This window comes from Ovis aries, chromosome 14 (assembly GCF_016772045.2).
Source record: "Ovis aries strain OAR_USU_Benz2616 breed Rambouillet chromosome 14, ARS-UI_Ramb_v3.0, whole genome shotgun sequence".
NCBI lineage: Eukaryota > Metazoa > Chordata > Mammalia > Artiodactyla > Bovidae > Ovis > Ovis aries.
The window spans coordinates 65,376,834-65,390,883 of record NC_056067.1 but is presented as its reverse complement, the minus strand read 5'-3'; the positions used below and the strand labels follow the sequence as shown (position 1 = coordinate 65,390,883).

The 14,050-nt window shown below is 45.7% G+C and overlaps 1 protein-coding gene across 1 annotated transcript; it reads left to right on the top strand.

Moving 5' to 3' along the window:
• The first annotated feature begins 5,675 nt into the window (after positions 1 to 5,675).
• Positions 5,676 to 13,540, top strand: LOC101114301 (zinc finger protein 548-like). The gene is made up of 3 exons (XM_012094866.4): positions 5,676 to 5,908; positions 8,458 to 8,584; positions 9,745 to 13,540. Exons 1-3 carry the CDS (start codon positions 5,894 to 5,896, stop codon positions 11,211 to 11,213), a joined length of 1,611 nt encoding a protein of 536 aa, XP_011950256.2. The 5' UTR covers positions 5,676 to 5,893; the 3' UTR covers positions 11,214 to 13,540.
• The last annotated feature ends 510 nt before the right edge of the window (positions 13,541 to 14,050 follow it).

Sequence of the window (14,050 nt, the reverse complement as noted above, 5' to 3'; positions counted from 1 at the left end):
TCTTGCCTGGAGAATCCCATGGACGGAGGAGTGTGGTGCACTACAGTTCATAGCGTCACAAAGAGTTGGACATGACTGAGGTGACTTAGCATGCAACCTTTTGCAGCTTTTCCAAGTGTGTGCGTATATGCTAAGTTGCTTAAGTCATGTCCAACTCTTTGCGACCCTACGGATTGGGGGCCACCAGGCTCCTCTAGACTACCAGGCTCCTCTGTCCATGGGATTCTCCAGGCGAGAATAATTTTCCCGACCCAGGGATCAAACCCAGATCTCTTCTGTCTCTCTTACATTGACAGACTGGTTCTTTACCACTTGTGCCACCTGGGAGTTCAGTTCAGTCACTCAGTCATGTCAGACTCTTTGCGGCCCCATGGACTGCAGCACGCCAGCCCTCCATGTCCATCACCAACTCGCGGAGTTGCTCAAACTCATGTCCATCAAATCGGTGATACCATCCAACCGTCTCATTGTCTGTCCCATTCTCCTCCTGCCTTCAATCTTCCCCCAGCATCAGGGTCTTTCCCAATGAGTCCATTCTTCGCATCAGGTGGCCTAAGTATTGTAGCTTCAGCTTCAGCATCAGTTCTTCCAATGAATATTCAGGACTGATTTCCTTTAGGATGGACTGGTTGGATCTCCTTGCTCTCCAAGGGACTCTCAAGAGTCTTCTCCAACACCACAGTTCAAAAGCATTGATTCTTCAGTGCTCAACTGTCTTTATGTTCCAACTCTCACATCCATACATGACCACTGGAAAAACCATAGCCTTGACTAGATGGACCTTTGTTGGCAAAGTAATGTCTCTGCTTTTTAATATGCTGTCTAGATTGGTCATTACTTTTCTTCCAAGGAGCAAGCGTCTTAATTTTATGGCTGCAGTCACCATCTGCAGTGATTTTGGAGCCCAAGAAAATACTCTGTCACTGTTCCCACAGTTTCCCCATCTCTTTGCCATGAAGTGATGGGACCAGAGGCCATGATCCTTGTTTTTTGAATGTTGAGTTTTAAGCCAGCTTTTTCAATCTCCTATTTCAGCTTCATGTAGAGGCTGTTTAGTTCCTCTTTGCTTTCTGCCATAAGGGTGGTGTCATTTGCATATCTGAGGTTATTGATATTTCTTCTGGCAATCTTGATTTCAGTTTGTGCTTCATCCAGCCTGGCATTTCTCATGATGGACTCTGTATATAAGCTAAATAAACAGGGTGATAATATACAGCCTTGATGTTCTCCTTTTCACATTTTGAAACAGTCTGTTGGTCCATGTCTGGTTCTAACTGTTGCTTCTTGACCTGTATACAGATTTCTCAGGAGGCAGGTAAGGTGGTCTGGTATTCCCATCTTTTAAGAATTTTCCATAGTCTGTTGTGATCCACACCAAGGCTTTAGTGCAGTCAATGAATCAGAAGTAAATGTTTTCCCATAATTATCTTGCTTTTTCTATGATCCAACAGATGTTGGCCATTTGATCTCTGGCTCCTCTGCTTTTTCTAAATCCAGCTTGAACATCTGGAAGTTTACAGTTCATGTACTGCTGAAGCCTAGCATGGAGAATTTTGAGCATTACTTTGCTAGCATGTGAAATGAGTGCAGTTGGGATAGTTGAGCATTCTTTGGTGCTGCCCTTCTTTGTGATTGGAATGAAAACTGACCTTTTCCAGTCCTGTGGCCACTGTTGAGTTTTCCATATTTGCTGACACATTGAGTACAGCACTTTAACAGTATCCTCTTAGGATTATAAATAGTTCAGCTGGAATTCCATCACTTCCACCAGCTTTCTTCTAGTGATGCTTCCTAAGCCCCACTTGACTTCACCCTCCAAGATGTCTGGCTCTAGGTGAAAGATCACACCACTATGGTTATCTAGGTCATTAAGATCCTATCATCTGAGGTCAGGGATGGCAGCCGAGAGGAGCTACCCCACGTCTGAGGTCAGGGGCGGTGGCCGAGAGTGCCAGGCTGAGACAGTGCAGGACCAGCTGAGAGGAGCTACTCCACATCCGAAGTCAGGGGCGGCGGCTGGGAGGAGCTACACCACGTCCAAGGAGCAGTGGCTGCATGGGCGCAGGAGGGCCTAGAGGAGTTCAAGGTCAGGAGGGGCGGAAGTGAGGAGATACCCCTCATCCAAGGTAAGGAACAGCTTCTGCTCTTTGCTGGAGCAGCTGTGAAGAGATACCCCACATCCAAGGTAAGAGAAATCCAAGTTAAAGGATAAAAGTTGCAAGAGGGCATCAGAGGGCAGACACACTGAAACCATAATCACAGAAAACTAGTCAATCTAATCACACTAGGACCTCAGCCTTGTCTAACTCAATGAAACTAAGCCATGGCCTGTGGGGCCACCCAAGACAGGCGGGTCATGGTGGAGAGGCCTGACAGATGTGGTCCACTGGAGAAGGGAATGGCAAACCACTTCAGTATTCTTGCCTTGAGAAACCTATGAACAGTATGAAAAGGCAAAATGATAGGATACTGAAAGAGGAACTCCCCAGGTCATTAGGTGCCCAATATGCTACTGGAGATCAGTGGAGAAATAACTCCAGAAAGAATGAAGGGATGGAGCCAAAGCAAAAACAATACCCAGTTGTGGTTGTGACCAGTGAGAGAAATAAGGTACGATGCTGTTAAGAGCAATATTGCATAGGAACCTGGAATGTTAGGTCCAGGAATCAAGGCAAATTGGAAGTGGTCAAACAGGAGATGGCGAGAGTGAACGTCGACATTCTAGGAATCAGTGAACTAAAATGGACTGGAATGGGTGAATTTAACTCAGATGACCATTATATCTACTACTGTGGGCAGGAATCCCTTAGAAGAAATGGAGTAGCCATCATAGTCAACAAAAGAGTCCGAAATGCAGTACTTGGATGCAATCTCAAAAAAGACAGAATGATCTCTGTTCATCTCCAAGGCAAATCATTCAATATCACAGTAATCCAAGTCTATGCCCCAACCAGTAATGCTGAAGAAGCTGAAGTTGAACGGTTCTATGAAGACCTACAAGACATTTTAGAACTAACACCCAAAAAGATGTCCTTTTCATTCTAGGGGACTGGAATGCAAAAGTAGGAAGTCAAGAAACACCTGGAGTAACAGGCAAATTTGGTCTTGGAATGCGGAATGAAGCAGGGCAAAGGCTAATAGACTTTTGCCAAGAGAACACACTGGTCATAGCAAACACCCTCTTCCAACAACCCAAGAGAAGACTCTACACATGGACATCATCAGATGGTCAACACTGAAATTAGATTGATTATATTCTTTGCAGCCAAACATGGAGAAGCTCTATACAGTCAACAAAAACAAGACCAGGAGCGGACTGTGGCTCAGATCAAGAACTCCTTATTGCCAAATTCAGACTTAAATTGAAGAAAATGGGGAAAACCACTATACGGTAATTCAGGTATGACCTAAAACAAATCCTTTATGATTATACAGTGGAAGTGAGAAATAGATTTAAGGGACTAAATCTGATAGATAGAGTGCCTGATGAACTATGAACGGAGGTTCGTGACATTGTACAGAAGACAGGGATCAAGACTATCCCCATGGAAAAGACATGCAAAAAAGCAAAATGGCTGTCTGCGGAGGTCTTACAAATAGCTGTGAAAAGAAGAGAGGAGAAAAGGAAAGATATAAGCATCTGAATGCAGAGTTCCAAAGAATAGCAAGAAGAGATAAGAAAGCTTTCCTCAGCAATCAATGCAAAGAAATAGAGGAAAACAACAGAATGGGAAAGACTAGAGATCTCTTCAAGAAAATTAGAGATACCAAGGGAATATTTCATGCAAAGATGGGCTTGATACAGGATAGAAATGGTATGGACCCAACAGAAGTAGAAGATATTAAGAAGAGGTGGCATGAATACACAGAAGAACTGTACAAAAAGATCTTCAAGACCAAGGTAATCACGATGGTGTGATCACTCACCTAGAGCCAGACATCCTGGAATGTGAAGTGAAGTGGGCCTTAGAAAGCATCACTACAAACAAAGCTAGTGGAGGTGATGGAATTCCAGTTGAGCTATTTCAAATCCTGAAAGATGATGCTGTGTAAGTGCTGCACTCAATATGCCAGCAAATTTGGAAAACTCAGCAGTGGCCACAGGACTGGAAACATCAGTTTTCATTCCAGTCCCAAAGAAAGGCAATGCCAAAGAATGCTTATGCTACCGCACAATTGCACTCATCTCACACGCTAGTAAAGTAATGCTCAAAATTCTCCAAGCCAGGATTCAGCAGTACGTGAACCATGAAGTTCCAGATGTTCAAGCTGGTTTTAGAAAAGGCAGAGGAACCAGAGATCAAATTGCCAACATCTGCTGGATCATGGAAAAAGCAAGAGAGTCCAGAAAAACATCTATTTCTGCTTTATGGACTATGCCAACGCCTTTGACTGTGTGGATCACAATAAACTGTGAAAATTTCTGAAAGAGATGGGAATACCAGACCACCTGACCTGCCTCTTGAGAAATCTGTATGCAGGTCAGGAAGCAACAGTCAGAACTGGCCATGGAACAACAGGCTGGTTCCAAATAGGAAAAGGAGTACGTCAAGGCTGTATATTGTCACCCTGCTTATTTAACTTCTATGCAGAGTACATCATGAGAAACGCTGGGCTGGAAGAAGCACAAGCTGGAATCAAGATTGCTGGGAGAAATATCAATCACCTCAGATATGCAGATGATACCACCCTTATGGCAGAAAGTAAAGAGGAACTAAAAACCTCTTGATGAAAGTGAAAGAGGAGAGTGAAAAAGTTGGCTTAAAGCTCAACATTCAGAAAACGAAGATCATGGCATCCGGTCCCATCGCTTCATGGGAAATAGATGGGGAAACAGTGTCAGACTATTTTTTTGGGCTCCAAAATCACCGCAGATGGTGACTGCAGCTATGAAATTAAAAGACGCTTACTCCTTGGAAGAAAGGTTATGACCACCCTAGATAACATATTCAAAAGTAGAGACATTACTTTGCCAACAAAGGTCCATCTAGTCAAGGCTATGGTTTTCCAGTGGTCATGTATGGATGTGAGAGTTGGACTGTGAAGAAAGCTGAGCGCCAAAGAATTGATGCTTTTGAACTGTGGTGTTGGAGAAGACTCTTGAGAGTCCCTTGGACTGCAAGGAGATCCAACCAGTCCATTCTAAAGGAGATCAGCCCTGGGATTTCTTTGGAAGGAATGATGCTAAAGCTGAAGCTCCAGTACTTTGGCCACCTCATGCGAAGAGTTGACTCATTGGGAAAGACTCTGATGCTGGAAGGGATTGGGGGCAGGAGGAGAAGGGGACAACTGAGGATGAGATGGCTGGATGGCATCACGGACTCGATGGATGTGAGTCTGAGTGAACTCCGGAAGATGGTGATGGACAGGGAGGCCTGGCATGCTGCGATTCACGGGGTCACAAAGAGTTGGACACGACTGAGCGACTGAACTGAACTGAACTGAAGATCTCCTTTCTACAGTTCCTCTGTGTATTCGTGCCACCTCCTCTTTACATCTTAAGAGACTGGCAACTCCGTTTCCCAGCGCGCCAGAGGGACTCTAGGCAACTCTTGAGAGTTGATAGGCGTTGCGCCAGCGGAAACTACATTACCCAGAAATCTCTACAATGCTAGGCGGTGTAGGCTGAGCCAGAAAAAGCTGAAGAGAGCATCGCCTGGGGGGGCGGGACTTCCGGCGTTTGCCTTTCGTCTTTGAGCTGCTGTCCAGCTGCTCACTTGTTCAGGGGTTTTCAGTCGCATGGTGGGCACCGAAGAGACGGAGCGGAAAGCGACAGGAGGTGCGTTGGCCCCGCTGCCCAGTGGCGGCTGTGAGTCCCCCTGAGCCCGTAGTTGACGGCAGTGCCCTCGGTCCGTCCTCGCTCTTCCCACGACCGGCGACAGAGGCCGCGGCGATGACGCCGGCTCAGGTGGGTTCTGCGTCTCCCGGCCCCCACCCGGCCTGACTCCAGCTTCCGAGTCCCAGATCCGGACGGAGTGGCCCTGTCAGCCATGGAGTCCAGAACTGAGGGCAGCCTTGTGAGGGGTCGCCCTTCAGCCAGTGGAGAGGGGTAGGGAGAGAGTTCCCTCGGGGGCGACGGTGCACGGCTTGCAGATGCTCACGAGTCCGGAGCACTGGGAAAACTTGGGGTCACTTTTTTTCCGGGGACAGAGGGGAACGAGCTGTCTCACCTGAAACGACATCCTAAGCGGATGGGAATCGTGGAAGGTTGGAAAGGGAATGAGGAAGACAGGACCTGTGATATTGTGATTTAGAAGCAATATAGATGTGTTCATTCGGATGATCATAATGTATTTCCCTTGTGTATTTGGTCTTGACCCACAGTTGTAGACTCACAACTGCCAGGACACTTGGAATTTCCTAAGTGTTGAGAGTGATTGTGTCTTGTAATGTGAGTGAGCTGACTTGTGGAAGCACCTCAAGATGGTAGCTGATTACCAGGAGAACCAATTTTAGAATTTGAGGGCTGCCTGTTTCAGTCCCACCTCACGCCCGTTCAAGGAGAGGAGAGGGTCTGGACGTTGAATCTGGCTCCCATAGCCACTTATTATTATTATTTAAAAAATAGTTTTATATATTTTTGGCAGTTTGGGGTCTTCCTTGCTGCCCACTGGGCTTTCTCTAGTTGCGGCGGGGGCAGGGGTGGGAACTACTGTTACGTGCACAGGTTTCTCAACTGCAGTAGCTTCTCATATTGGGGAGCATGGGCTCTAGGTCTGTGCAGTACTTGCCACACGTGGGCTCAGTAGTTGTGGTTCCCAGGCTCTAGAGTGCAGGCTCAGTACTTGTACCACACGGCCTTAGTTCCTCTGAGGCCTGTGGGATCTTCCCGGATCAGGGATGGAACCCGCGTTTCCCGGCATTGGCAGGCAGATTTATTACCATTGACCCACCAGGGAAGCCCCCAAAGACAATTATTGAATCAGTCTTGCCTGTATAATGGAGCCATTAAAAAACCCCAAAAGACCAGGGTTCGGAGAGCTTCCGGTTTGGGAAGATAAGGAGGTGCTGTTGAGGTGAAGTTCCAGAGAATGTGGAAGCTCTCTTCCGCCTGTCTGTTCTTGAGCTGTGCGCTTTTATAATCAACCAGTAGTCTAGTAAGTAAAGTGTTCTTTTCATTTCTGGGACCTGTACTAGCAGTTTATTCAAACCCAAGAAAGGGGTCTTGGGAATGTGTGATTTATACCCTGTGAGTCAGAAGCTCAAGTGAGGGCCTGAGACTAGAGGTGAGGGCACAGATGGGTGTAGGAGGGAGCAGCCCTGCTATAGGATGGATTCTGGTCTGTGTGTAGAAGGATCCATTCAGGTGGACTCAGGAGCTGACCTGGGAAGGAGGTTGAGTGGTGAGTTGGTATAGATTCTCCCCACTGCACGGTTTCGCAGGCCCTCAAAACCACTCCCTATAGAACACGGCAGAGGTCACCTGAGCTACTGGAGCAGCCGGTCCCAGACCAGGGCATTGCCTCATCTCCTCAAGCCCTCAGAGCAAGAGGGGTGGTGCGCTGTCCAGCCCAGGGCTCCCTGCAGCTCCCTCCAGGCTACTGTGTAACAGGCAGGCTCAAAAGGCCTAGTAGCTGATTCGCTTGCTCAGTGCCTTCCTGCACCTCATTAACTTAAGAGTACATGACACAGTTACTGATTTAAACACTAATGAACCGATATCCCTCTAAATATACACATGTAGGTAGGCCATTAGAAATGAACATATTGAATTAGTTAAATTTATCCAGACACTTAATCATTGGTTTGCATGATAATATACATTTACGTATTTGCTTACAATGTGAAATTTTACTTCTCACATCTTAAAACCTTAAAAAGTAGGAAAAATACACACCCAACTTTTGAAACTGTACCAATTCATTTCCACTGAAAGTGCACACAAAACCCTTGGTTGTGTGGATGGTACCACTGACACATAGTGTGTACTTCTTATGTTTGATATCAGTCTCAGCCCTCTGAATTGAAACCATCCTTATTCCCATTTTACAGATGGAGACACCGAGTCCCTTGTGCCTTCTAAAATACTGACTTGGTTTGTGAGAGTTCGATAAGGAGGTGGTTCAGACCACAGAGGGGTTCCCAGGTGGCTCAGTGTAAAAGAATCCACCTGCCAATGCAGGAGACGCAAGAGACACGGGTTCAATACCAGGGGTGGGAAAATCCCCTGGAGGTGGGCAGGGCAACCACTCTAGTATTCCTGCCTTGAGAATTCCAAGGGCAGAGGAGCCTGGCAGACTGCAGTCCATGGGGTCGCAAAGAGTAGGACACAACTACTGAGTGACTGAGTGCTCATACATGTCAGACCACAGACTCCAAATGGCAGGGGAGATATAAACACATTTGGTGGTTAGTTTGGCCCTGGAATTGGTGGATGAAGAGTAGACCAATACAAAATTGAAGGAAATACTGCACGTGCAGCTGCTTACGGGGTGAACTATCTTAATTTTATTACAGGGCCTTGTGGTCTTTGAGGACGTGGCCATATATTTCTCCCAGGAGGAGTGGGGACTTCTTGATGAGGCTCAGAGACTCCTGTACTATCAAGTGATGGTGCAGAACGTTGCACTTCTGTCCTCCGTAGGTAAGGCCCCCCTGCCCACCACAGCATCCTGGGCTGGGCTTTGCTCTTCGTCACTTTCTAGGGGTGCCTCTGACCTTCCCACAGTTGGTTCTCATTCTGTAGGTTGTTTTCTCGTTTCATTTATGGTTTCCTCTGTTGTGCAAAAGCTTGTAAATTTGAATAGGTCCCATTTCTTGATTTTTGTTTTTATTTCTGTCACATTGGGAGACTGACCTAAGAAAATACTGGTCTGATTTATGTCAGAGAATGTTTTGCCTATGTTTTCTTCTAGGAGTTTTATGGTGTCATGACTTATGTTTAAGTCTATAACCCATTTTGAGTTCATTTCGTGTCTGGTGAGAGGGAGTGTTCTACTTCATTGATCTACCACTGGAATGTTTAGACCCTCCTTTGTCCTCGTATTGATCATTTCAGAGTATGGGATTTTATACAGTGGGCCCCATCCCTCTCCCAGTCTTTCCTCTTTGAGTGGTCTCTTCAGGCCCAGGTGGTTGCTTACCCTGAGCAATAGGAGGGCCCTGAGTGCCTGACAGGGTGGACATTATTTCCGTAAGGTCAGGAGAGGCTCAAGAGCGCATAGCCCTGGTACGTGGGGGTGAGGAAATGGTGAGACATCAGAGCTGGGGTCCTGTCACACGGGGCATGTGTCCTATATCCAGTAGTGTGTGGTGCCAGAGTCCACACCTCACTTCCTCCTTTTCTTCCCAATTGATCTTTTGACTCTTCACTTTTGGCCCTGGCTCTCATCCATTCCTTTCCACTGCTCCTTTTGCAGTGTTCTCAACATAAGCTCCATTTGAAGTGGTGGAACATATGCATGCATCCTTAAATACTCCTTGTAGTCCAACTGCCATGTTGCATTTAGACATTTGGGGTCTGGACAGAGCCTTCTACACATTGCTCTCCAGTTACCAGTAGTCAGGCCTTGTTGAAGTGAGCTGTAGACCTTCCTCCCCTCCATGCACCATACCCCTTCCTCCTGCCCTGGCCGGTCAGTTGTCTGGGCTCTGCCCTCAGATGAGCCTCCCAATCTCCACTCTGCACCCCAGGCCTTCCTCACATGGGTTCTAGCCCCAGGCCTCTGCAATCCCACAGACTTATCACTGGGCCGGTCTGAGACACACTGATGGGACTGCCTTTGTTGGCATCTCTCCTTCCAGGTTGTCAGCATACCACCCAGGATGAGGTGGCCCTTTCAGAGCAGCATGATGTGGCTGCATGGTCACAGGTCAAGACTCCACAGCCAGGCCTATGCATCCAGAAGCCTCACCCCTGTAAGATGTGTGGCCCACTCTTGAAAGACACTTTGTTCCTGGCTGGGCACGGTGGGACACAGCCTGAGCAGGAGGTGTCTGCATGTGGGGAGAGTCCTTCCCAGCATCCAAAGGAGCCATGTCAAAGGAGACCCCTTGGATGGGGTGAGGGGAAGACTTTCTGTGTGAAGAACGACAGTGTTCACGTGACAGATCAGACCTGTCCATGTCGGGTGAGAGGGCAGGAGTTCCTAGCCCAATCCAGCATTCTCCAGCACCAGGCCCTTCACATGGAAGGGAAACCACACAGTGACATGGAGGGCAGGGCAGCCTCTGAAAGTGGACAGAATGATGACAAGTGCAGTGAATGTGGGAAGACCTTTAGCCAAGAACACACAATTGTTGAGCACCAGAAAAACCTTTGCTGTGAAAGCCGGAAGACCTTCATCAGAAAGTTCCACCTGGTTCAGCAGCAGAAAACCAATACTGAGACAAGACTCTCTGAGCAACTTGGATGTGGAAGGTTCTCTGCACAAAAGTCTGGCTTTGCTGCACACCATAGAGTTCACACTAGGTCAGTGCCTTATGAGTGCAGCCAGTGTGGGAAGTGCGTTAAGGACAGCTTCACACTCACTGTTCATCAGAGAGTTCACACAGGAGAAAAGCCATATAAATGCAGCGAATGTGGGAAATTCTTTAGGTACAGCTTCACGCTCAAAAGACATCAGGGAGTTCACATTGGAGAAAAACCATATGAGTGCAGTGTGTGCAAGAAATTTTTTGTAGACAGCTCCAGGCTCATTATTCATCAGAGAGTTCACACTCGGGGAAGGCGTTTTGAATGCAGCAAATGTGGGAAATTCTTTAGGTACCGCTTCACACTTGAGAGGCATCAGAAAGTGCACATTGGAGAAAGGCCTTATGAGTGCAGCTTATGTGGGAAACTCTTTAGGCATAACTCAAATCACATCAGGCATCGGAGAAATCACACTGGAGAAAGACCTTATGAGTGCAGTGTATGTGGTAGACTCTTCAGTCAAAACTCCCACCTCATTCGGCACCAAAACGTCCACACCAGAGAAAAATCTTATGAATGTAGCAAATGCGGGAAATTCTTTATGGACAGCTCCACCCTCATTATTCATCAGAGAGTCCACACTGGAGAAAAGCCTTATGAGTGCAGAGAATGTGGGAAAGTCTTTAGGTACAACTCCAGCCTCATTAAACATCGGAGAGTTCATACTGGGGAAAGGCCTTATGAATGTGCCAGCTGTGGGAGAGGCTTTAGCCAAAACTCCCACCTCCTTCGACACCAAGAAGTTCACACTAAAGAGTATTGCAAACAGGGGAAGACTTCAAAGCAAAGTCTGGTCTGATTTAGCGCTGGGATGGACTGCTATATAGGTGTTTAAAATTTTTCTAATTGTGAAGTACATGTAACATAGATTTACAGTCAACCATATTTAAGTGTAAGTTCAGTAGTAATAAAACATTCACATTGTGCACAAATATTCAAAAGTCTTTTCATCTGATAAAACTAAACCCATCAGACAGCAATTCTTCGTCCCCCCTCTTATTGACTGACAACAACTATTCTGCTTTCCGTGTATGAATTGTTCTCCCTGGGTAACTTATATAAGAGTCATCAGGTTATTCTTCTTTTGTGGCTGGCATATTTAACTGAGCATAATGTTCTTAGGGTTCCTCCATGTTCTAGCATGTGTCAGAATTTCATTCCTATTTTGAGTAATGCTCCATCTTCTGTACATCGTACTTTTTCTGTTTCCTTTCATCATTGGGCACTTGAGTTGCTTTCCCTATTTGGCTGTTGTATGTAATGCTGTTATAAATATGATGGCATAAATATTTCTTTGAGGCCCTGCTTTCAATCCTTTTAAGGTATATTCCCAGACAGAGATTTTGGATCATATAGTAATTCAATATTTATTTCTTTTGAGGAACTGAGGGGCTGTTTTCCGTGGTAGTTGGACTGTTTTACATTGACACAGCTCGAGGTTTCCAATTTCTCTACACTCTCAGCAATATTTTTATTTTCTCCTTGTTTTATTTTTTGTAACACTATCCTATGATGCTGTGAAAGTGCTGCACTCAATATGCCAGCAACTTTCGAAAACTCAACAGTGGCCACAGGACTGGAAAGGGTCAGTTTTCATTCCAATTCCAAAGAAAGGCAATGCCAAAGAATGTTCAAACTACTGCACAATTGCACTCATCTCACATGCTAGTAAAGTAATGCTCAAAATTCTCCAAGCCAGGATTCAGCAATATGTGAACTCCCTGACGTTCAAGCTGGTTTTAGAAAAGGCAGAGGAACCAGAGATCAAATTGCCAACATCCGCTGGATCATGGAAAAAGCAAGAGAGTTCCAGAAAAATATCTATTTCTGCTTTATTGACTATGCCAAAGCCTTTGACTGTGTGGATCACAATAAACTGTGGAAAATTCTGAGAGAGATGGGAATACCAGACCACCTGACCTGCCTCTGGAGAAATCTGTATGCAGGTCAGGAAGCAACAGTTAGAACTGGACATGGAACAACAGACTGGTTCCAAATAGGAAAAGGAGTATGTCAAGGCTGTATATTGTCACCCTGCTTATTTAACTTCTATGCAGAGTACATCATGAGAAACGCTGGGCTGGAAGAAACACAAGCTGGAATCAAGATTGCTGGGAGAAATATCAGTAACCTCAGATATGCAGATGACACCACGCTTATGGCAGAAAGTGAAGAGGAACTAAAAAGCCTCTTGATGAAAGTGAAAGAGGAGAGCGAAAAAGTTGGCCTAAAGCTCAACATTCAGAAAACGAAGCTCATGGCATCTGGTCCCATCACTTCATGGGAAGTAGATGTGGAAACAGTGTCAGACTTTATTTTTTTGGGCTCCAGAATCACTGCAGATGGTGACTGCAGCCATGAAATTAAGACACTTACTCCTTGGAAGGAAAGTTATGACCAACCTAGATAGTATATTCAAAAGCAGAGACATTACTTTGCCGACTAAGGTCCGTCTAGTCAAGGCTATGGGTTTTCCTGTGATCATGTATGGATGTGAGAGTTGGACTGTGAAGAAAGCTGAGCGCCGAAGAATTGATGCTTTTGAACTGTGGTGTTAGAGAAGACTCTTGAGAGTCCCTTGGACTTCAAGGAGATCCAACCAGTCCATTCTGAAAGAGATCAGCCCTGGGATTTCTTTGGAAGGAATGATGCTAAAGCTGAAACTCCAGTACTTTGGCCACCTCATGGGAAGAGTTGACTCATTGGAAAAGACTCTGATGCTGGGAGGGATTGGAGGCGGGAGGAGAGGGGGTCGACCGAGGATGAGATGTCTGGATGGCATCACCGACTCGATGGACATGAGTTTGAGTGAACTCCGGGAGATGGTGATGGACAGGGAGGCCTGGCGTGCTGCGATTCATGGGATCACAAAGAGTCGGACACGACTGAGCGACTCAACTGAACTGAAGGGACATGAGGTGATATTTCATTGTGATTTTGATTTGCATTTAATGATGTTGAGCAGTTTTTCATCTCCTTGTTGGCTGTTTGTATTAGTCCTTTGAGAAAATGTCTCTTCTGATCCATTGCCCATTTTTTAATGTTATTATGGTCATTGTTATTGTTATTTAGATATTTGAGTTCTTATATATTCTGTGTATTAACTTATTAAATAGTTTGCAAATATTTTCTTCCACTCTGAGGGTTGTCTTTTCACTGTGTCTACTTAGTAATTTTTTTTTTTTTTTTTTTTACACAAAAATACTCCAGTATTCTGGCCTGGAGTCCATGGGGTCACAGAGAGTTGGACACAACTGAGTGACTTTCACTTTCACTTGCTTTATCTGGAGTATCGCCAGCCATTTGAGCCCTTTGGTAAGAATTCATGCCCCACCCCCTTAGTTGGTTATGGTGTGGACATCACCTAGCTTTGCCAGAGGACTGGATCTGGTTTTGCTGGCAGTTTTCAGAGGTTTCCCTTGTTCAGGGTCATTAGTGATTGTCTCCTGATAGTCTTGACAGATTTTTCCAGCCTCCATTTTATCCGCTCCTCAAACTCCAGGCTAACCTTCCTGGTTCTTGCAATAAAGTTCTTTTTTTTTTTAATTGAAGTATAGTTCATTTACAATGTTGGATTAATTACTGCTACCCAGCAAAGTGACCAATTATACATATATATTCTTTTTAAAAAATATC

What these genes read in the sequence shown, in the direction of transcription:
- LOC101114301 (XM_012094866.4), top strand. An exon ending in TGCACTTCTGTCCTCCGTAG is followed by an intron (nt 8,585 to 9,744) that starts GTAAGGCCCCCC and finishes CTCTCCTTCCAG; the next exon opens with GTTGTCAGCATACCACCCAG.